This window comes from Cherax quadricarinatus, chromosome 67, assembly GCF_038502225.1.
Source record: "Cherax quadricarinatus isolate ZL_2023a chromosome 67, ASM3850222v1, whole genome shotgun sequence".
Classification (NCBI taxonomy): Eukaryota; Metazoa; Arthropoda; class Malacostraca; order Decapoda; family Parastacidae; genus Cherax; species Cherax quadricarinatus.
In genome coordinates this window covers 6,318,477-6,343,476 of record NC_091358.1, presented here as the reverse complement: position 1 = coordinate 6,343,476, position 25,000 = coordinate 6,318,477, and the positions used below count along the sequence as shown (strand labels likewise).

At 38.8% G+C, this 25,000-nt stretch overlaps 1 protein-coding gene across 1 annotated transcript in view; it reads left to right on the top strand.

Annotated features, from left to right (window-relative positions):
* Window positions 1–11,030, top strand: part of LOC128699699 (glycine receptor subunit alpha-4) — a 193,095-nt gene extending 182,065 nt beyond the window's left edge. The window contains exons 8-10 of the mRNA XM_053792446.2: window positions 4,738–4,806; window positions 6,407–6,654; window positions 10,519–11,030. Coding sequence (XP_053648421.1) covers window positions 4,738–4,806; window positions 6,407–6,654; window positions 10,519–10,698 — 497 coding nt within the window. The 3' untranslated portion in view covers window positions 10,699–11,030. The remainder of the gene's footprint in view (window positions 1–4,737; window positions 4,807–6,406; window positions 6,655–10,518) is intronic.
* The last annotated feature ends 13,970 nt before the right edge of the window (window positions 11,031–25,000 follow it).

Here is a 25,000-nt window from a genome sequence, read left to right as displayed (position 1 = left end):
TACAGGTCGTCAGGTCAGTAAGAAAAGTCTATATGTCTAACACAAGTCCTCAGGTTAGTATCTAAAGTCTTAATGTGTCTTACAGGTAGCCAGGTCAGTAAGAAAAGTCTTAATGTGTCTTACAGGTCTTCAGGATAGTAAGAAAAGTCTTAATGTGTATACATAATTCATCAAGACAGTAGGAAAAGTCTTAAAGTGTCTTACAGGTCTTCAAGATATTAATAGAAAGTCTTAACGTCTTCTGGACCACAGAGTTCCCTCCCAGTAGCCATAACTTCCTTCTCATGGCTATATTATGACTGATGAAATCCCTCTGATACGACTGCAAACAAATCAGGCAAAGCGGTGGGGATCGAACTCATGGCAAGTAAGCCCTAAAGCACCACAGGCCATTGCGTTAACCACTGGGCCATATTCCACAAGATAAAGAATACGCTATAAGCCTGTCTTCAGGCGGTACTCAGGGAAAAGACGGGTGTACAATGTACATTACGTACTCTGTGCTCGGTTTTAATTAGGCGAGAGGACAGGGGATGTAGAATCTAGCCTTCAGGAGCACAAATACAGTACTCATGCAGAATGGAGGATGTACTCAATATTCACAACATACACGCCAGGTACACATCACCACATTCACTACACTAAACACTGGTGTCTCGAGACACAACATTCACTACACTAAACACTGGTGTCTCGAGACACAACATTCACCACACTAAACACTGGTGTCTCGAGACACAACATTCACCACACTAAACACTGGTGTCTCGAGACACAACACTCACCACACTAAACACTGGTGTCTCGAGACACAACATTCACCACACTAAACACTGGTGTCTCGAGACACAACATTCACTACACTAAACACTGGTGTCTCGAGACACAACATTCACCACACTAAACACTGGTGTCTCGAGACACAACGTTCACTACACTAAACACTGGTGTCTCGAGACACAACATTCACCACACTAAACACTGGTGTCTCGAGACACAACGTTCACTACACTAAACACTGGTGTCTCGAGACACAACATTCACCACACTAAACACTGGTGTCTCGAGACACAACGTTCACTACACTAAACACTGGTGTCTCGAGACACAACATTCACTACACTAAACACTGGTGTCTCGAGACACAACATTCACTACACTAAACACTGGTGTCTCGAGACACAACATTCACCACACTAAACACTGGTGTCTCGAGACACAACATTCACCACACTAAACACTGGTGTCTCGAGACACAACGTTCACTACACTAAACACTGGTGTCTCGAGACAACATTCACCACACTAAACACTGGTGTCTCGAGACACAACATTCACTACGCTAAACACTGGTGTCTCGAGACACAACATTCACCACACTAAACACTGGTGTCTCGAGACACAACATTCACCACACTAAACACTGGTGTCTCGAGACACAACGTTCACTACACTAAACACTGGTGTCTCGAGACAACATTCACCACACTAAACACTGGTGTCTCGAGACACAACGTTCACTACACTAAACACTGGTGTCTCGAGACACAACATTCAACACACTAAATATTGGTATATCGAGACACAACATTCACCACACTAAACACTGGTGTCTCAAGACACAACATTCAACACACTAAACACTGGTGTCTCGAGACACAACATTCACCACACTAAACACTGGTGTCTCGAGACACAACATTCACCACACTAAACACTGGTGTCTCAAGACACAACATTCAACACACTAAACACTGGTGTCTCGAGACACAACATTCAACACACTAAACACTGGTGTCTCGAGACACAACATTCACCACACTAAACACTGGTGTCTCAAGACACAACATTCAACACACTAAACACTGGTGTCTCGAGACACAACATTCACCACACTAAACACTGGTGTCTCAAGACACAACATTCAACACACTAAACACTGGTGTCTCGAGACACAACATTCACCACACTAAACACTGGTGTCTCAAGACACAACATTCAACACACTAAACACTGGTGTCTCGAGACACAACATTCAACACACTAAACACTGGTGTCTCGAGACACAACATTCACCACACTAAACACTGGTGTCTCAAGACACAACATTCAACACACTAAACACTGGTGTCTCGAGACACAACGTTCACTACACTAAACACTGGTGTCTCGAGACACAACATTCAACACACTAAATATTGGTATATCGAGACACAACATTCACCACACTAAACACTGGTGTCTCGAGACACAACGTTCACTACACTAAACACTGGTGTCTCGAGACAACATTCACCACACTAAACATTGGTGTTTGGAGACACAACATTCACCACACTAAGCACTGGTGTCTCGAGACACAACATTCACTACACTAAACACTGGTGTCTCGAGACAACATTTACCACACTAAGCACTGGTGTCTCGAGACACAACATTCACTACACTAAACACTGGTGTCTCGAGACAACATTTACAACACTAAGCACTGGTGTCTCGAGACACAACATTCACTACACTAAACACTGGTGTCTCGAGACACAACACTCACTACACTAAACACTGGTGTCTCGAGACACAACGTTCAATACACTAAACACTGGTGTCTCGAAACACAACATTCACTACATTAAACACTGGTGTCTCGAGACACAACATTCACTACACTAAACACTGGTGTCTCGAGACACAACATTCACTACACTAAACACTGGTGTCTCGAGACACAACACTCACTACACTAAACACTGGTGTCTCGAGACACAACGTTCAATACACTAAACACTGGTGTCTCGAAACACAACATTCACTACATTAAACACTGGTGTCTCGAGACACAACATTCACTACACTAAACACTGGTGTCTCGAGACACAACATTCACCACACTAAACACTGGTGTCTCGAGACACAACATTCAATACACTAAACACTGGTGTCTCGAGACACAACATTCAATACACTAAACACTGGTGTCTCGAGACACAACATTCACCACACTAAACACTGGTGTCTCGAGACACAACATTCACCACACTAAACACTGGTGTCTCGAGACACAACATTCAATACACTAAACACTGGTTTCTCGAGACAACATTCACCACACTAAACACTGGTGTCTCGAGACACAACGTTCAATACACTAAACACTGGTGTCTCGAGACACAACATTCGATACACTAAACACCGGTGCCTGAAGGTTGTTAACATTCACCACAGGGACACCATAGAACAGAACAGGAGGACGTACAGTGTCTCTGAACCATTACACAAATATCCTGGGAATAACATTTTACACACAACAACCATTGTCTGACCTTCCTTTACTGCCCTATCTACTTCCCTCCCTCCCTCCTTCCCTCCTTCCCTCCCTCCCTCCCTCCCTCCCTCCCTCCCTCCCTCCTTCCCTCCCTCCCTCCCCTCTTCCCTCCCGGACTAATGGATGTAAACTTGGACTCCCAGAAGTAAGTCCTGTGTAGTGACTAACTTAGTTTGATGTGACTTACTCTATTTATTTGATGATTGTTAGTTCTTTTTTCTTGTGTGTGTGTGTGTGTGTGTGTGTGTGTGTGTGTGTGTGTGTGTGTGTGTGTGTGTGTGTGTGTGTGTGTGTATAACTCTGCATGTACATGTGTGTAAGAGTGTGTACGTGAGTATAACTTCCCTCCTCCCCCACACACTGTCAGTATCAGCCTTACACACTAGTTAGGTTAGGTTAGGTTAGGTTAGATTAGGATAGGTTAGGTTAGGTTAGGTTAGGCTAGGTTAGATTAGGTTAGGTTAGGTTAGGTTAGGCTAGGTTAGGTTAGGTTAGGTTAGATTAGGTTAGGTTAGGTTAGGCTTAGGCCAGGCTAGGTAGTTGTTGAGCAGATTAGGTTAGGTTGTTGTTGTAGTTAGGCTAGGTTAGGTTAGCTAGGAGTTAGGCTAGGTTAGATTAGACAGGTTAGGTTAGGTTAGGTTAGGCCAGGAGGAAGGTAAGTAGTTGTTGGTTAGATTAGACAGGTTAGTTGTTGAGGTTAGGCCAGGTTAGACTTAGGTTAGGTTAAGCTTAGGTTACCAGGCTTAGGTTAGGCCAGGTTGTTAGGTTAGTTAGATTAGGTTAGGTTAGGTTGAGGTTAGGCTAGGTTAGTTAGGTTAGGTTAGGTTAGTTAAGAAGGAAGTTAGTTAGATTAGGCCAGGCTTGCTAGGCTAGGTTAGGCCAGGTTAGGCTTAGGCTTAGATTAGGTTGAAGTTAGAGAGGTTAGGCCAGGTTAGGCCTTAGGCTAGATTAGGTTAGGTTAGGTTAGGTTAGGTTAGTTAGGCCAGTTGAGGCCAGGTTAGATTAGGTTAGGTTGAGGTTAGTTAGGCCAGGTTAGGCCTTAGGCCAGGTTGTGCTAGGTTAGGCCAGGACAGCTTTAGGACAGGTAGGCCAGGGTTGTTAGGTTAGGTTAGGTTAGGTTAGGATAGGTTAGGTTAGGTTAGGGTAGGTTAGGCTAGGTTAGGTTAGGTTAGGTTAGGTTTGGTTAGGTTATTTTAGGTTAGGTAATGCTCGTCAAGAAACAGGACAAGTGTTTCCTGACGCGAGTTTTAGTTATATGATGACCTGACATTGGAGCTTTTAGGTCATCTGACTGAGGCCTTCCACTGGCTTCACCTTTAAAAATTCTGGTCATAGCTTAGCATAGCTCGCTTACGATTATCGGCCTGAGTATCGAGTCTTCAACCATTACATACACTGTCCTGTCTCTCCTGCAGGGATACAGGCCGGCCTACCTCAGGTATCCTACGTGAAGGCCATCGACGTCTGGATGGGAGCCTGCACAGGTAAGCTAACTCACATATACCTGTATATTTTTCTGTAATTACATCGTAAGAATTCAACGTTCACGTTATATTGGGGCTTAAGGGCGAAACATCTGGTAGAATGACGTGAAAAAAACGTTATATACATACATACATACATACATATATATGTATATATATATATATATATATATATATATATATATATATATATATATATATATATATATATATATATATATATATATATATATATGTCGTGCCGAATATGTAAAACTGGTCAATTAGCAAGAACTCATTTAAAATTAAGTCCTTTCTAAAATTTCTCTTATATGTTTAAAGATATATTTTTTCATTAATGTTAATGTAAAAAAAATTAATTTTGCACCAAAAGAATCTTAGAAAACTTACCTAACCTTATTATAAAAAGAACAATTTATTTTAGCCTAACCCAACTAAATATATTTTAGATTTGTTTACAGTAATTTAATACTAAACAAACACAGTGAAATATATTTTTTTCGTTAGGTTCAGAATGATTTTGGCGAAATTATTGCATACACAAATTTTCTCTTGTCCTATATGGCAAGATGAACGTTGCTATTTAAGCCAAGATCACAAGTTCTGCCTATTCGGCACGACATATATATATATATATATATATATATATATATATATATATATATATATATATATATATATATATATATATATATATATATATATATATATATATATATATATATATATATATATATATATATATATATATATATATATATATATATATATATATATATATATATATATATATATATATATATATATATATATATATATATATATATATATATATATATATATATATATATATGTATATATATATATATATAAATTCTCTGGATGGCAAAAATTCTCCCCATAAAAACATTTAATTCTTCTTCGAGACGTTTCAACCTTCTTCGAGAAGCTGCTTGAACTATAAACGTTTCACTCTTCTTAATATTCATTGGACAGAAAAAACGCTAAACGCGTTTAGTCTTTCTAAACGTTCTTTATTTAAAAAAAACCTTTCATCCTTCCAAACGTTAGAAAATCGTCATAACACAAAGAAATCAGGGAACTGGTTTTGGGTTTGAACCTATGGCGAATGAGTTGTAAAACAGGCCAGTGTGCTAACCACCGGGCCAGTTGGCTCTAATAAGATGGGGCGTAGTAATGTACCTAGTTGGATGAATCATATTGTAGCCAGCTGGCCCAGTGGTTAACGCACTGGCCTGTGAGTTTCAGGACTCACTCGGCATGGGTTCGAATCCCAACCCGTTCCCTGAGTCCTTCTGAGTGTTCCCTGGATACCAATTTCGCTCAGTGAAAGCGTTTATTTCTCCTGGGTAACACAGTCGATCGCTGAGAGCGTTTATTTCTCCTGGGTAACACAGTCCATCGCTGAGAGCGTTCATGTCCCCCCCCCTAAATATCAAATTCGCTCGCTAAAAGCGTTAATTTCTTCTCCATAACAAAACTGTGCACTGAAAGCGTTTAGTTCTTATTCTCAAATCATTCCCCAGACAGCCAAAAATGTTCAATAAACACGTTTCATCCCTCTGTTTCGCCCGGACAGCGTTCGTGTTCTGCGCTCTGCTGGAGTTCACCTTGGTAAACTACCTGTGGAGGAGGAGGCCACAGGTAGAGCTGCGCCCCAGGGAAGGTTCTAACGGAACCTGCCTAGCAGAGAGGTTCTCCCACACGCCCTCCTTCACCCAGCCTAGCAAGACCACGCCCATGCCCAGTCCTGGGGAGTCCAAGGGCGTGGGTGACGCTGGAGGGGGCGCCTCCCCCTGCTCCGCCCTTCCCGGCAGTTCTAACACCGTAGGTGATAAGAAAACTTGTGTGTGTGTGTACTCACCTATTTGTGGTTGCAGGGGTCGAGTCATAGCTCCTGGCCCCGCCTCTTCGCTGATTGCTACTAGTGTGTGTGTGTGTGTGTGTGTGTGTGTGTGTGTGTGTGTGTGTGTGTGTATGTGTGTGTGTGTGTGTGTGTGTGTGTATGTGTTCTCGCCTATTTCCTCACCTGTTTGTGGTTGCAAACAGGTCACAGCTCTTGGACCCGCCTCTTCGTGTGTGTTTGTGTCCGTGTGTGAATTCATCTATTTGCACACACACACACACACACACACACTACAAGAAAGGGGACTACACAGGAATGAGGAACTACCTGAATGGGGTTCAGTGGGACAGAGAACTGGCAGGGAAACCAGTTAATGAGATGATGGAATATGTAGCAATAAAATGCAAGGAGGCTGAGGAGAGGTTTGTACCCAAGGGTAACAGGAGTAATGAAAAAGCCAGGATGAGCCCATGGTTTACCCAAAGGTGCAGGGAGGCAAAAACCAAGTGTGCTAGGGAATGGAAGAAATATAGAAGGCAAAGGACCCAGGAGAATAAGGAGAACAGTCGTAGAGCCAGAAATGAATATGCACAGATAAGAAGGGAGGCCCAAAGACAATATGAAAATGACATAGCAGCGAAAGCCAAATCTGACCCGAAACTGTTGTACAGCCACATCAGGAGGAAAACAACAGTCAAGGACCAGGTAATCAGGCTAAGGAAGGAAGGAGGAGAGACAACAGGAAATGACCGGGAAGTATGTGAAGAACTCAACAAGAGATTCAAAGAAGTGTTCACAGAGGAGACAGAAGGGACTCCAGAAAGACGGAGAGGTGGGGCACACCACCAAGTGCTGGACACAGTGCACACAACCGAGGAAGAAGTGAAGAGGCTTCTGAGTGAGCTAGATACCTCAAAGGCAATGGGGCCAGATAACATCTCCCCATGGGTATTGAGAGAGGGAGCAGAGGCGCTATGTGTACCCCTAACAACAATATTCAATACATCTATCGAAACAGGGAGATTGCCTGAGGCATGGAAGACAGCAAATGTAGTCCCAATCTTTAAAAAAGGAGACAGACATGAAGCATTAAACTACAGACCAGTGTCACTGACATGTATAGTATGCAAAATCATGGAGAAGATTATCAGGAGAAGAGTGGTGGAACACCTAGAAAGGAATGATCTCATCAACAGCAGCCAGCATGGTTTCAGGGACGGGAAATCCTGTGTCACAAACCTACTGGAGTTCTATGACATGGTGACAGCAGTAAGACAAGAGAGAGAGGGGTGGGTGGATTGCATTTTCTTGGACTGCAAGAAGGCGTTTGACACAGTTCCACACAAGAGATTGGTGCAAAAACTGGAGGACCAAGCAGGGATAACAGGGAAGGCACTACAATGGATCAGGGAATACTTGTCAGGAAGACAGCAGCGAGTCATGGTACGTGGCGAGGTGTCAGAGTGGGCACCTGTGACCAGCGGGGTCCCGCAGGGGTCAGTCCTAGGACCAGTGCTGTTTCTGGTATTTGTGAACGACATGACGGAAGGAATAGACTCTGAGGTGTCCCTGTTTGCAGATGACGTGAAGTTGATGAGAAGAATACACTCGATCGAAGACCAGGCAGAACTACAAAGGGATCTGGACAGGCTGCAGAACTGGTCCAGCAATTGGCTCCTGGAGTTCAATCCCACCAAGTGCAAAGTCATGAAGATTGGGGAAGGGCAAAGAAGGCCGCAGACGGAGTACAGTCTAGGGGGTCAGAGACTACAAACCTCACTCAAGGAAAAAGATCTTGGGGTGAGTATAACACCAGGCACATCTCCTGAAGCGCACATCAACCAAATAACTGCTGCAGCATATGGGCGCCTAGCAAACCTCAGAACAGCATTCCGACATCTTAATAAGGAATCGTTCAGGACCCTGTACACCGTATACGTTAGGCCCATATTGGAGTATGCGGCACCAGTTTGGAACCCACACCTAGCCAAGCACGTAAAGAAACTAGAGAAAGTGCAAAGGTTTGCAACAAGACTAGTCCCAGAGCTAAGAGGTATGTCCTACGAGGAGAGGTTAAGGGAAATCAACCTGACGACACTGGAGGACAGGAGAGATAGGGGGGACATGATAACGACATACAAAATACTGAGAGGAATTGACAAGGTGGACAAAAACAGGATGTTCCAGAGATTGGACACAGTAACAAGGGGACACAGTTGGAAGCTAAAGACACAGATGAATCACAGGGATGTTAGGAAGTATTTCTTCAGCCACAGAGTAGTCAGTAAGTGGAATAGTTTGGGAAGCGATGTAGTGGAGGCAGGATCCATACATAGCTTTAAGCAGAGGTACGACAAAGCTCACGGCTCAGGGAGAGTGACCTAGTAGCGATCAGTGAAGAGGCGGGGCCAGGAGCTCGGACTCGACCCCCGCAACCTCAACTAGGTGAGTACAACTAGGTGAGTACACACACACACACACACACACACACACACACACACACACACACGCACACACACACACACACACACACACACACACACACACACACACCAGAACATCTTAACATAACGAATTATAGCCAAATCAAATCTAATTGTAGAATAATAATAATCATAGATATAAATAATAACTGGAGATACAGAAAATAATCATAGGCACAGATAATAATTAAGGATACAGATAATAATCATAGGCACAAATCATAATCATAGGCACAGATAATAATTAGAAAAAAGTGGAAATGAGAGTAAACGGTAGTAAATATAGGAAGAGAAGGTCATTAAGAATATATCTGGCAGAGAATACCTGACTGAGTATACCTGATACAGTATACCTGATAGAATACACCTGACAGAATATACCAGGTAGATTATACCTGATAGAGTATACCTGGCAGAGTATAAGTGTAAGTGTTTCATTAAGAAGTACCCAGACAAGATGAAGTATTTAAGTGAACTACACTTAGACAAAAATATAAGTGGATAAGAGAGCAGCAAATGGTGGTGAACCTTTTGCTTTTTTAGTATCATTATTATTATTATGATTATTATTATTATTATTATTGGTAGCAGTAGTAGTAGTAGTAGTAGCTACTGTAGTAGTAATATTAATTATTATTATTAGTAGTAGTAGTAGTAATAGTATTATTATTATTGTTATTATTATTATTATTATTATTATTATTATTATTATTATTATTGTTTTTATTATAATTATTATTAATATTAAATATGGATGCTGGTATTGAGAAGAGGTGTGAGATTAAAAGAGGATCAATTTGATACAAAGTGTGTGCTGTCACAGTTGTATTTTGCTGATGACGCAGTTTTTTTTGTTTACAGTCTTTCACGTGAAGGTTTAAATTTCTTGAAGAAGTTTGGGAGTGTGCCCAAACAAAGTGACCACAAGAAACAGCAGAGTGAGTTGGGAAAAGTCTTGCCTGTGAAAGGTTGGACATCAGATCGAAGGAGGGAAGGATGCGGGAAGAGAGAGAGAGTGCATTAAGTTTGCTTTAGACTTAGAAAGAGTTAGTTGGAACGGGAAGAAGTTTGTCAATGGGGGTTACGAAGTGGAATGAGACAGAATGTGTATGGGTCTGAGGAATGGGTGTGGCAGACAGGGGGATGCTGGAGACATCAGAGATGTCGTCTCTAAAACTAATGATCTCTGTTCTCTGTTATTCGTTTAACGAAACGAGTAACAGAAAAAGAGAAGGAACAGGAGGAGCAGGAGCAGGAGGAGAAGGAGCAGGAGGAGGAGCAGGAGGAGGAGGACCAGGGGATATTGAGATAATCTAATCTCCCAGTATTCTCATCTCACTGTTGTTATCTCCATCCGTACAGAAGCTGGGCAGCATCTCAGGAGCACAGGACGAGAGAGTGCTGGTGGCGGCCCAGTTCGCCAGAGCTGTAAAGCAGAGTAACAAGGTGAAAGCTCGCCAGATTGACGAGTATTGCAGAGGAATCTTCCCACTTCTCTTTGGTCTCTTCAACATCTCTTACTGGTGCTACTACATGCTTTAAACACTCCGGTGCTGGTGGAGAGGAGACACAGGCTCCACAAACCAGCTTTGACAAGGGAACGTTTCGCTTGTTCTGCAAGTCTTGTTTTTTTTCCGGGGGATTACGTGATTTGAACGTTTTTCCGGTGCTTCAGTGACACGGGCACATTTCGAGCAATGTCTTCACCAACGTTTCCCTTGCTCGAAACGTCGTTGTGTTAGCTATCAGTACTAACACTCCGCCTTCCCAACACCCAGGTGCTCTCAGCACTACTCTCTGAAAGACGTATAGCACATTTTAGCACACGTACAACACACACACACATACACGTGTGCTAAGGCGTACTAACACATACAAACATAATATACTTTATTTTTTAAATCAATACATATATATATATATATGTGTATATATTGATTTATATATATATATATATATATATATATATATATATATATATATATATATATATATATATATATATATATATATATATATATATATGTATATATTGATTTATATATATATATATATATATATATATATATATATATATATATATATATATATATATATATATATATATATATATATATATATACATATATATATAATATATATATATGCAATAAGATCACAGTAAACAGGTGATTTCAAAATATGCAAAACAACCACTCTGAAAGAATAGAGAAATTCCAAGCGCTTTCGTGACTACTCACATTATCAAGGAACTATGAAAGTGAAGCATCCAAGGAAGCTATATAAGGGGTCGGCCAGCACCTCACTATCAGATCCCACAACGGTTAAACACGTGACGCGCGGCGAGCCAACTTGGACAGGTCCTTTGCAAAACTCACCCCCAAGCTATTTATTTGTCCAGTGTATTATTAAATTCTACCCAAATTCTATTAATTATGAATGGATCTAATTTATATAAACCAAAGGAAATATTCATATTACTGTCAAAACTGCTTTTTATGAAACAAGATTCAATTATATTCCTGTCGACCATGGACTTGCTTGATACTACTTTCTCAACTTTTTGAAAATCAATTGGATGGTTAAAATCTCTTACATGAATAAATAGAGCATTGGAATCTTGTCCAGTTCTAATGCTATATTTATGTTGTTTTAATGTTAGTTCGAGATTTTTACCAGTTTGACCGTAATAAACTTTATCGCAAATTATACAAGGAATCTTATAGACACATCCATCAGCATTTTGGGGGGAATTCTTAATCAAAAGTTTTTTTACTGTATCAAGATTTTTGAATACAACTTTAATTTTAAAAGTCTTAAGAAGAGAAGGCATATCAACCAAGTTTTCATGGTAAGGGAGAACCAACATATTTTTAGTTCAATAAGGCTGGTTGCCCTTTTTTGGATTATAAAAAGTGTTCCTAGCAACTTTAAAAGATTTATCAATTACATTTCTTGGGTATTTTAAATCATTACCTATTTCATAAATTTTGGATATTTCCTCATCTATGAACTCAGGACTACAAATTCGTAAAGCTCTCAAAAACATTGATGAAAAAACAGACAGTTTGACTCTATCTTGATGCGAGGAATAATAGTGGACATAGGAACAGTTATTTATAGGTTTTCTGTAAATTTTAAATTTGAATTCATTATTACCCTTAATAATTAAAACATCTAGAAAAGGCAATGAGTTATTTTCTTCAAACTCAACAGTAAAGTTTATAGAATGGGCTAAGCTATTTAATTTTCCAAGAAAATGGTGTATATCTACATTTTTGGGCATAAGACACAAAATATCATCAACATATCTGAACCATTTAGTAACCTATACATGGAATTTTTTGAAACAAGGTTGCTTAACACAATCCTCCCTAATAGAGCTAAATGGTTCAGATATGTTGATGATATTTTGTGTCTTATGCCCAAAAATGTAGATATACACCATTTTCTTGGAAAATTAAATAGCTTAGCCCATTCTATAAACTTTACTGTTGAGTTTGAAGAAAATAACTCATTGCCTTTTCTAGATGTTTTAATTATTAAGGGTAATAATGAATTCAAATTTAAAATTTACAGAAAACCTACAAATAACTGTTCCTATGTCCACTATTATTCTTCGCATCAAGATAGAGTCAAACTGTCTGTTTTCTCATCAATGTTTTTGAGAGCTTTACGAATTTGTAGTCCTGAGTTCATAGATGAGGAAATATCCAAAATTTATGAAATAGGTAATGATTTAAAATACCCAAGAAATGTAATTGATAAATCTTTTAAAGTTGCTAGGAACACTTTTTATAATCCAAAAAAGGGCAACCAGCCTTATTCAACTAAAAATATGTTGGTTCTCCCTTACCATGAAAACTTGGTTGATATGCCTTCTCTTCTTAAGACTTTTAAAATTAAAGTTGTATTCAAAAATCTTGATACAGTAAAAAAACTTTTGATTAAGAATTCCCCCCAAAATGCTGATGGATGTGTCTATAAGATTCCTTGTTTGTAGATGAATGGTTCAGAGAACCGACGTGTTGATAAATTAGACACATGTGCAACTCTTGGGTATCTTTATTGAGGAAACGTTTCGCCACACAGTGGCTTCATCAGTCCATACATAGGAGAAACTTGAAGAACAGGAGGAGAATGAGGTAATCAGTCCCTCAACCTTGAGTCGATGTGTTCAGTCCATCAATCTTGAGTAGAACATTAAAATGGTATGAAATACCGACAGATTGTTAGGTAAGACACATATGCAACAGTTAGGTATCTTTATTTCGAAACGTTTCGCCTACACAGTAGGCTTCTTCAGTCGAGTACAGAAAGGTTGATAGAAGCAGAAGATACTTGAAGACGATGTAATCAGTCCATCACCCTTAAAGTTTTGAGGTGGTCAGTCCCTCAGTCTGGAGAAGAGCATTGTTTCAGACAACGGAACAATGCTCTTCTCCAGACTGAGGGACTGACCACCTCAAAACTTTAAGGGTGATGGACTGATTACATCGTCTTCAAGTATCTTCTGCTTCTATCAACCTTTCTGTACTCGACTGAAGAAGCCTACTGTGTAGGCGAAACGTTTCGAAATAAAGATACCTAACTGTTGCATATGTGTCTTACCTAACAATCTTGAGTAGAATACGGCAGATGAGCGGAGAAGCAGCTTATAAACCGTATGGCAGGAGAGGTGTAGCAGTCATAGGTAGTGTCACATTTGTTCAATGTGGAAGTAGGTCGTGCCCAAGAATTAGGCAAGCGAAGAATTCCTAAGTATTAAGATCCCAAGAAGTTGCAGTGTCTGACAGGTTCTTCAAGTTTCTCCTATGTATGGACTGATGAAGCCACTGTGTGGCGAAACGTTTCCTCAATAAAGATACCCAAGAGTTGCACATGTGTCTAATTTATCAACATGTCGGTTCTCTGAACCATTCATCTACAAACCTGTCAGACACTGCAACTTCTTGGGATCTTAATACTTAGGAATTCTTCGCTTGCCTAATTCTTGGGCACAACCTACTTCCACATTGAACAAATGTGACACTACCTATGACTGCTACACCTCTCCTGCCATACGGTTTATAAGCTGCTTCTCCGCTCATCTGCCGTATTCTACTCAAGATTGATGGACTGAACACATCGACTCAAGGTTGAGGGACTGATTACCTCATTCTCCTCCTGTTCTTCAAGTTTCTCCTATGTATGGACTGATGAAGCCACTGTGTGGCGAAACGTTTCCTCAATAAAGATACCCAAGAGTTGCACATGTGTCTAATTTATCAAGATTTCTTGTAAAATTTGCGATAAAGTTTATTACGGTCAAACTGGTAAAAATCTCGAACTAAGATTAAAACAACATAAATATAGCATTAGAACTGGACAAGATTCCAATGCTCTATTTATTCATGTAAGAGATTTTAACCATCCAATTGATTTTCAAAAAGTTGAGAAAGTAGTATCAAGCAAGTCCATGGTCGACAGGAATATAATTGAATCTTGTTTCATAAAAAGCAGTTTTGACAGTAATATGAATATTTCCTTTGGTTTATATAAATTAGATCCATTCATAATTAATAGAATTTGGGTAGAATTTAATAATACACTGGACAAATAAATAGCTTGGGGGTGAGTTTTGCAAAGGACCTGTCCAAGTTGGCTCGCCGCGCGTCACGTGTTTAACCGTTGTGGGATCTGATAGTGAGGTGCTGGCCGACCCCTTATATAGCTTCCTTGGATGCTTCACTTTCATAGTTCCTTGATAATGTGAGTAGTCACGAAAGCGCTTGGAATTTCTCTATTCTTTCAGAGTGGTTGTTTTGCATAATATATATATATATATAATATATATATAATATATATATATATATATATATATATATATATATATATATATATATATATATATATATATAAATTCTGTAAACCGTAATTGGTGAAGAATTTTGAAAAATGCAGAGAATACAAAACATGTCAATGAATATTTTGTATTTTGTGAGAGAGGTTACAGCTCCTGGAACTTTATTTTGTACTCAAATGTACTCTAGGTACACTACTCTTCATTTTAGGCCTCGCTGTAATGGTGTAATAAATATTTCGTAGTTGAAAGTAATGATACGTACAGTGTTATATTACTTTAAAAGTAATTATAACAATATTACATATACCTATAAAAGTAATGATAAACAGTGTTACATTACTTATAAAAGTAATGATAAACAGTATTACATTTACTTATAAAAGTAATGATAATGCTATGTTACTTATAAAAGTAATGATAAACAGTGTTAAATTACTTATAAAAGTAATGATAAACAGTGTTACATTACTTATAAAAGTAATAATAAACAGTGTTACATTACTTATAAAAGTAATAATAAACAGTGTTACATTACTTATAAAAGTAATAATAAACAGTGTTACATTACTTATAAAAGTAATAATAAACAGTGTTACATTACTTATAAAAGTAATAATAAACAGTGTTACATTACTTATAAAAGTAATGATAAACAGTGTTACATTACTTATAAAAGTAATGATAAACAGTGTTACATTACTTATAAAAGTAATGATAAACAGTATTACATTACTTAAAGCAGTAATGATCCACAGTGTTATATTACTTATTAAAGTAATGATATGCAGTATTACTTTACTTACAAAAGTGCAGTGTAGTAACCTAACTTTATCACTTATACTTAATTTCCCATAAAAACAGTAACTTCAGCACCTGTCTTAAGTCTGTTAAGCTTAACGTCATATATATATATATTATTTTTTTTTTTTTTTTTTATTATCACACCGGCCGATTCCCACCAAGGCAGGGTGGCCCGAAAAAGAAAAACTTTCACCATCATTCACTCCATCACTGTCTTGCCAGAAGGGTGCTTTACACTACAGTTTTTAAACTGCAACATTAACACCCCTCCTTCAGAGTGCAGGCACTGTACTTCCCATCTCCAGGACTCAAGTCCGGCCTGCCGGTTTCCCTGAATCCCTTCATAAATGTTACTTTGCTCACACTCCAACAGCACGTCAAGTATTAAAAACCATTTGTCTCCATTCACTCCTATCAAACACGCTCACGCATGCCTGCTGGAAGTCCAAGCCCCTCGCACACAAAACCTCCTTTACCCCCTCCCTCCAACCCTTCCTAGGCCGACCCCTACCCCGCCTTCCTTCCACTACAGACTGATACACTCTTGAAGTCATTCTGTTTCGCTCCATTCTCTCTACATGTCCGAACCACCTCAACAACCCTTCCTCAGCCCTCTGGACAACAGTTTTGGTAATCCCGCACCTCCTCCTAACTTCCAAACTACGAATTCTCTGCATTATATTCACACCACACATTGCCCTCAGACATGACATCTCCACTGCCTCCAGCCTTCTCCTCGCTGCAACATTCATCACCCACGCTTCACACCCATATAAGAGCGTTGGTAAAACTATACTCTCATACATTCCCCTCTTTGCCTCCAAGGACAAAGTTCTTTGTCTCCACAGACTCCTAAGTGCACCACTCACTCTTTTTCCCTCATCAATTCTATGATTCACCTCATCTTTCATAGACCCATCCGCTGACACGTCCACTCCCAAATATCTGAATACGTTCACCTCCTCCATACTCTCTCCCTCCAATCTGATATTCAATCTTTCATCACCTAATCTTTTTGTTATCCTCATAACCTTACTCTTTCCTGTATTCACCTTTAATTTTCTTCTTTTGCACACCCTACCAAATTCATCCACCAATCTCTGCAACTTCTCTTCAGAATCTCCCAAGAGCACAGTGTCATCGGCAAAGAGCAGCTGTGACAACTCCCACTTTGTGTGTGATTCTTTATCTTTTAACTCCACGCCTCTTGCCAAGACCCTCGCATTTACTTCTCTTACAACCCCATCTATAAATATATTAAACAACCACGGTGACATCACATATATATATATATATATATATATATATATATATATATATATATATATATATATATATATATATATATATATATATATATATATATATATATATATATATATATATATATGTCGTGCCGAATATGTAAAACTGGTCAGTTAGCAAAAACTCATTTAAAATTAAGTCTCTTATACGTTTAAATATATATATTTTTCATTTATGTTAATGTAAAAATTAATAATTTTCTACCAAAAGAACCTTAGAAAACTTACCTAACCTTATTATAACAAGCGTAATTTAATTTAGCCTAATTCAACTAAATATATTTTAGATAAGTTTAAGATAATTTAATAATAAACACAATGAAATATATATTTTTTTTCGTTAGGTTCAGAATGATTTTTGCGAAATTATTGAATACACAATTTTTCGCTTGCTTTATTCGGTAAGAAGAGCGTTGCTATTTAAGCCTAAATCACAACTTTTTGGTTCAGAGAACCTTCAAGTTGATAAATTAGACATTTGTGCAATACTAGTGTTCAACTTAACCAGTCCGGGTAGACCAGTAGGTCTTATGACGTGATCCTCAGAAGAGAAAGTTTTGGGTCTTGTGGCCACAAAGACCCAGTTATCTGGTCTTTATATAACTAACACCCGCGAAAGGAAACACCTGTCCTGTTTTCCTGACGAAGAAAACACCGTCAACTGATTTCGCGTGATTGATAAATCTGGTGTCAGAAACACGCAGGTGTATTCAGGTCCTTGGTTTGTATTAGTGACAGCTGGTTGGTTAATTGCTGCCAGCTGGTTGGTTAATTGCTGCCAGCTGGTTGGTTAATTGCTGCCAGCTGGTTGGTTAATTGCTGCCAGCTGGTTGGTTAATTGCTGCCAGCTGGTTGGTTAATTGCTGCCAGCTGGTTGGTTAATTGCTGCCAGCTGGTTGGTTAATTGCTGCCAGCTGGTTGGTTAATTGCTGCCAGCTGGTTGGTTAGTTGATGCCAGCTGGTTGGTTAATTGATGCCAGCTGGTTGGTTAATTGCTGCCAGCTGGTTGGTTAATTGCTGACAGCTGGTTGGTTAATTGTTGACAGCTGGTTGGTTAATTGCTGCCAGCTGGTTGGTTAATTGCTGCCAGCTGGTTGATTAATTGCTGACAGCTGGTTAGTTAATTGCTGACAGCTGGTTGGTTAATTGCTGACAGCTGGTTGGTTAATTGTCAGCTGGTTGGTTAATTGCTGTCAGCTGGTTGGTTAATTGATGCCAGCTGGTTGGTTAATTGCTGCCAGCTGGTTGGTTAATTGCTGACAGCTGGTTGGTTAATTGTTGTCAGCTGGTTGGTTAATTGCTGACAGCTGGTTGGTTAATTGTTGTCAGCTGGTTGGTTAATTGCTGTCAGCTGGTTGGTTAATTGCTGTCAGCTGGTTGGTTAATTGCTGACAGCTGGTTGGTTAATTGCTGACAGCTGGTTGGTTAATGACTGTCAGCTAGTTGGTTAATTGCTGCGAGCTGGTTGGTTAATTACTGCCAGCTGGCTAGTTAATTATTGTCATCTGGTTGATTAATGACTGTCAGCTGGTTGATTAATTACTGTCATCTGGTTTATTAATTACTATCAGCTGGCTGATTAATTACTGTCAGCTGGTTGGTTAATTACTGTCAGCTGGTTGATTAATTACTGTCAGCTGGTTGATTAATTACTGTCAGCTGGTTGATTAATTACTGTCAGCTGGTTGATTAATTACTGTCAGCTGGTTAATTACTGTCAGCTGGTTAATTATTGTCAGCTGTTGAATTACTGTCAGCTGGTTAATTATTGTCAGCTGTTTAATTAATGTCAGCTGGTTAATTACTGTCAGCTGTTTAATTACTGTCAGCTGGTTAATTACGGTCAGCTGTTTAATTACTGTCAGCTGGTTAATTACTGTCAGCTGGTTAATTACTGTCAGCTGGTTAATTACTGTCAGCTGGTTAATTATGTAGTGTCATTTGGTTGATTTCCTTAATGAAGTTTAAGTTAATTATTCTCACAGACACAATTGGACGTTTTTTTTAAGTTGTCTTTAAGTGGCCGGGGGGGGGGAGAAGGGGGGTGTCTCGATCCTCCTGAAGGGCTCGTGATCCAAGGAACCCGAGCTACCCTCCCCACGGGTCAAACCTGATCACCTCATGACCCCCCAGCCCACCCACCCACACGGGTTTAGCGCTTCCCCATCAATAATCCCACTTTGTGTGCACATTACTGGCCAGACCAGAAACAATGTAAATTGTTTATATAGACGGCTTTGGTGTTATATAAATTGTTCATAGACATTTCTTTGATGTTATCGGACAATACGGGATAAAATACTTTATTTATATGGATAAATGAATAAAGAAAAAAGGTATTTTGGGCGTTGTTGTTGCGAGAGTTTGTTAGTGGGTCAAATTGTTAGTTTCTAGCACTAACAAGCTAACAGTATGTTTGTTAGTGGGTCAGAGTGTTAGTTTCTAACACTAACAAGCTAACAGTATGTTTGTTAGTGGGTCAGAGTGTTAGTTTCTAGCACTAACAAGCTAACAGTATGTTTGTTAGTGGGTCAGAGTGTTAGTTTCTAGCACTAACAAGCTAACAGTACGTTTGTTAGTGGGTCAGTGTTAGTTTCTAACACTAACAAGCTAACAGTATGTTTGTGAGTGGGTCAGAGTGTTAGTTTCTAGCACTAACAAGCTAACAGTATGTTTGTTAGTGAGTCAGAGTGTTAGTTTCTAGCACTAACAAGCTAACAGTACGTTTGTTAGTGAGTCAGAGTGTTAGTTTCTAGCACTAACAAGCTAACAGTACGTTTGTTAGTGAGTCAGAGTGTTAGTTTCTAGCACTAACAAGCTAACAGTACGTTTGTTAGTGAGTCAGAGTGTTAGTTTCTAGCACTAACAAGCTAACAGTACGTTTGTTAGTGAGTCAGAGTGTTAGTTTCTAGCACTAACAAGCTAACAGTATGTTTGTTAGTGGGTCAGAGTGTTAGTTTCTAGCACTAACAAGCTAACAGTACGTTTGTTAGTGAGTCAGAGTGTTAGTTTCTAGCACTAACAAGCTAACAGTACGTTTGTTAGTGAGTCAGAGTGTTAGTTTCTAGCACTAACAAGCTAACAGTACGTTTGTTAGTGAGTCAGAGTGTTAGTTTCTAGCACTAACAAGCTAACAGTACGTTTGTTAGTGAGTCAGAGTGTTAGTTTCTAGCACTAACAAGCTAACAGTATGTTTGTTAGTGGGTCAGTGTTAGTTTCTAGCACTAACAAGCTAACAGTACGTTTGTTAGTGAGTCAGAGTGTTAGTTTCTAGCACTAACAAGCTAACAGTACGTTTGTTAGTGAGTCAGAGTGTTAGTTTCTAGCACTAACAAGCTAACAGTACGTTTGTTAGTGAGTCAGAGTGTTAGTTTCTAGCACTAACAAGCTAACAGTATGTTTGTTAGTGGGTCAGTGTTAGTTTCTAGCACTAACAAGCTAACAGTAAGTTTGTTAGTGAGTCAGAGTGTTAGTTTCTAGCACTAACAAGCTAACAGTACGTTTGTTAGTGACTCAGAGTGTTAGTTTCTAGCACTAACAAGCTAACAGTACGTTTGTTAGTGAGTCAGAGTGTTAGTTTCTAGCACTAACAAGCTAACAGTACGTTTGTTAGTGAGTCAGAGTGTTAGTTTCTAGCACTAACAAGCTAACAGTACGTTTGTTAGTGAGTCAGAGTGTTAGTTTCTAACACTAACAAACTAACAGTACGTTTGTTAGTGAGTCAGAGTGTTAGTTTCTAGCACTAACAAGCTAACAGTACGTTTGTTAGTGAGTCAGAGTGTTAGTTTCTAGCACTAACAAGCTAACAGTACGTTTGTTAGTGAGTCAGAGTGCTAGTTTCTAGCACTAACAAGCTAACAGTACGTTTGTTAGTGAGTCAGAGTGTTAGTTTCTAACACTAACAAACTAACAGTACGTTTGTTAGTGAGTCAGAGTGTTAGTTTCTAGCACTAACAAGCTAACAGTATGTTTGTTAGTGGGTCAGAGTGTTAGTTTCTAGCACTAACAAGCTAACAGTACGTTTGTTAGTGAGTCAGAGTGTTAGTTTCTAGCACTAACAAGCTAACAGTACGTTTGTTAGTGACTCAGAGTGTTAGTTTCTAGCACTAACAAGCTAACAGTACGTTTGTTAGTGAGTCAGAGTGTTAGTTTCTAGCACTAACAAGCTAACAGTACGTTTGTTAGTGAGTCAGAGTGTTAGTTTCTAGCACTAACAAGCTAACAGTACGTTTGTTAGTGAGTCAGAGTGTTAGTTTCTAACACTAACAAACTAACAGTACGTTTGTTAGTGAGTCAGAGTGTTAGTTTCTAGCACTAACAAGCTAACAGTACGTTTGCTAGTGAGTCAGAGTGTTAGTTTCTAGCACTAACAAGCTAACAGTACGTTTGTTTGTGAGTCAGAGTGTTAGTTTCTAGCACTAACAAGCTAACAGTACGTTTGTTAGTGAGTCAGAGTGCTAGTTTCTAGCACTAGCAAGCTAACAGTATGTTTGTTAGTGGGTCAGTGTTAGTTTCTAGCACTAACAAGCTAACAGTACGTTTGTTAGTGAGTCAGAGTGTTAGTTTCTAGCACTAACAAGCTAACAGTACGTTTGTTTGTGAGTCAGAGTGTTAGTTTCTAGCACTAACAAGCTAACAGTACGTTTGTTAGTGAGTCAGAGTGCTAGTTTCTAGCACTAGCAAGCTAACAGTATGTTTGTTAGTGGGTCAGTGTTAGTTTCTAGCACTAACAAGCTAACAGTACGTTTGTTAGTGAGTCAGAGTGTTAGTTTCTAGCACTAACAAGCTAACAGTACGTTTGTTAGTGAGTCAGAGTGTTAGTTTCTAGCACTAACAAGCTAACAGTACGTTTGTTTGTGAGTCAGAGTGTTAGTTTCTAGCACTAACAAGCTAACAGTACGTTTGTTAGTGAGTCAGAGTGCTAGTTATCAGCACTAGCAAGCTAACAGTATGTTTGTTAGTGGGTCAGTGTTAGTTTCTAGCACTAACAAGCTAACAGTACGTTTGTTAGTGAGTCAGAGTGTTAGTTTCTAGCACTAACAAGCTAACAGTACGTTTGTTTGTGAGTCAGAGTGTTAGTTTCTAGCACTAACAAGCTAACAGTACGTTTGTTAGTGAGTCAGAGTGCTAGTTTCTAGCACTAGCAAGCTAACAGTATGTTTGTTAGTGGGTCAGTGTTAGTTTCTAGCACTAACAAGCTAACAGTACGTTTGTTAGTGAGTCAGAGTGTTAGTTTCTAGCACTAACAAGCTAACAGTACGTTTGTTAGTGAGTCAGAGTGTTAGTTTCTAGCACTAACAAGCTAACAGTATGTTTGTTAGTGGGTCAGAGTGTTAGTTTCTAGCACTAACAAGCTAACAGTACGTTTGTTAGTGAGTCAGAGTGTTAGTTTCTAGCACTAACAAGCTAACAGTACGTTTGTTAGTGAGTCAGAGTGTTAGTTTATAGCACTAACAAGCTAACAGTACGTTTGTTAGTGAGTCAGAGTGTTAGTTTCTAGCACTAACAAGCTAACAGTACGTTTGTTAGTGAGTCAGAGTGTTAGTTTCTAGCACTAACAAGCTAACAGTATGTTTGTTAGTGGGTCAGTGTTAGTTTCTAGCACTAACAAGCTAACAGTACGTTTGTTAGTGAGTCAGAGTGTTAGTTTCTAGCACTAACAAGCTAACAGTACGTTTGTTAGTGAGTCAGAGTGTTAGTTTCTAGCACTAACAAGCTAACAGTACGTTTGTTAGTGAGTCAGAGTGTTAGTTTCTAGCACTAACAAGCTAACAGTACGTTTGTTAGTGAGTCAGAGTGTTAGTTTCTAACACTAACAAACTAACAGTACGTTTGTTAGTGAGTCAGAGTGTTAGTTTCTAGCACTAACAAGCTAACAGTATGTTTGTTAGTGGGTCAGAGTGTTAGTTTCTAGCACTAACAAGCTAACAGTACGTTTGTTAGTGAGTCAGAGTGTTAGTTTCTAGCACTAACAAGCTAACAGTACGTTTGTTAGTGACTCAGAGTGTTAGTTTCTAGCACTAACAAGCTAACAGTACATTTGTTAGTGAGTCAGAGTGTTAGTTTCTAGCACTAACAAGCTAACAGTACGTTTGTTAGTGAGTCAGAGTGTTAGTTTCTAGCACTAACAAGCTAACAGTACGTTTGTTAGTGAGTCAGAGTGTTAGTTTCTAACACTAACAAACTAACAGTACGTTTGTTAGTGAGTCAGAGTGTTAGTTTCTAGCACTAACAAGCTAACAGTACGTTTGCTAGTGAGTCAGAGTGTTAGTTTCTAGCACTAACAAGCTAACAGTACGTTTGTTTGTGAGTCAGAGTGTTAGTTTCTAGCACTAACAAGCTAACAGTACGTTTGTTAGTGAGTCAGAGTGCTAGTTTCTAGCACTAGCAAGCTAACAGTATGTTTGTTAGTGGGTCAGTGTTAGTTTCTAGCACTAACAAGCTAACAGTACGTTTGTTAGTGAGTCAGAGTGTTAGTTTCTAGCACTAACAAGCTAACAGTACGTTTGTTAGTGAGTCAGAGTGTTAGTTTCTAGCACTAACAAGCTAACAGTACGTTTGTTAGTGAGTCAGAGTGTTAGTTTCTAGCACTAACAAGCTAACAGTATGTTTGTTAGTGGGTCAGTGTTAGTTTCTAGCACTAACAAGCTAACAGTACGTTTGTTAGTGAGTCAGAGTGTTAGTTTCTAGCACTAACAAGCTAACAGTACGTTTGTTAGTGAGTCAGAGTGTTAGTTTCTAGCACTAACAAGCTAACAGTACGTTTGTTAGTGAGTCAGAGTGTTAGTTTCTAGCACTAACAAGCTAACAGTATGTTTGTTAGTGGGTCAGTGTTAGTTTCTAACACTAACAAGCTAACAGTACGTTTGTTAGTGGGTCAGTGTTAGTTTCTAACACTAACAAGCTAACAGTACGTTTGTTAGTGGGTCAGTGTTAGTTTCTAACACTAACAAGCTAACAGTACGTTTGTTAGTGGGTCAGTGTTAGTTTCTAACACTAACAAGCTAACAGTACGTTTGTTAGTGGGTCAGTGTTAGTTTCTAACACTAACAAGCTAACAGTACGTTTGTTAGTGGGTCAGTGTTAGTTTCTAACACTAACAAGCTAACAGTACGTTTGTTAGTGGGTCAAATTATTAGTTTCTAACACTAACAAGCTAACAGCATGCAAGCCACGACTTGATCAACCTCACTGTTGCTGTCACTAAGCAGTAGAGCGCATACACTGTATCCCCAGCAGTGGAACTACACCAAGAACTTCAAATTACAGTACCTGCAGTACCGATGATACTACCAGCAGTACCAATTATACCAATAATTTACAAATTATAGTAGCTCCAACAGCTCCACTTATAGTATAATCCTTAAATGATAGAGCACCATCAGAATGGCAAGCAATTATGATTGCAAAGTGTAATTAGCATCTATTTTTCTACTGAGGTTGAGGACACCATTAACAGTGAGAGATTTAATATATTTTCTAACTGTAAATAGTGTAAAAAAAAATATACTGGCTTTCTCACTATTTACATTATTTAAAGGGTATGTAAATCACATTTCGAAAGTATATAAATATTTACGTCATTACTGGACTATTTAATATCAGAGAAGGCTAGCATATATTTTTTTTTTTTTGTGAAGGTAATTGGTTAGAAAAATAATCTCTTAGGATTAATTAAGGTGTAATTGTTTATTAAAAACAAGATTTTCTTTGTGTCTGTGTAATTAGTATGTAGAAAGAAATGTATATTGTATAGGTTGTATGATTTAGGCCGTGAGCATACAACATACACTCACATATTGTTAACACACACACACACACACAAATATATATATATATATATATATATATATATATATATATATATATATATATATATATATATATATATATA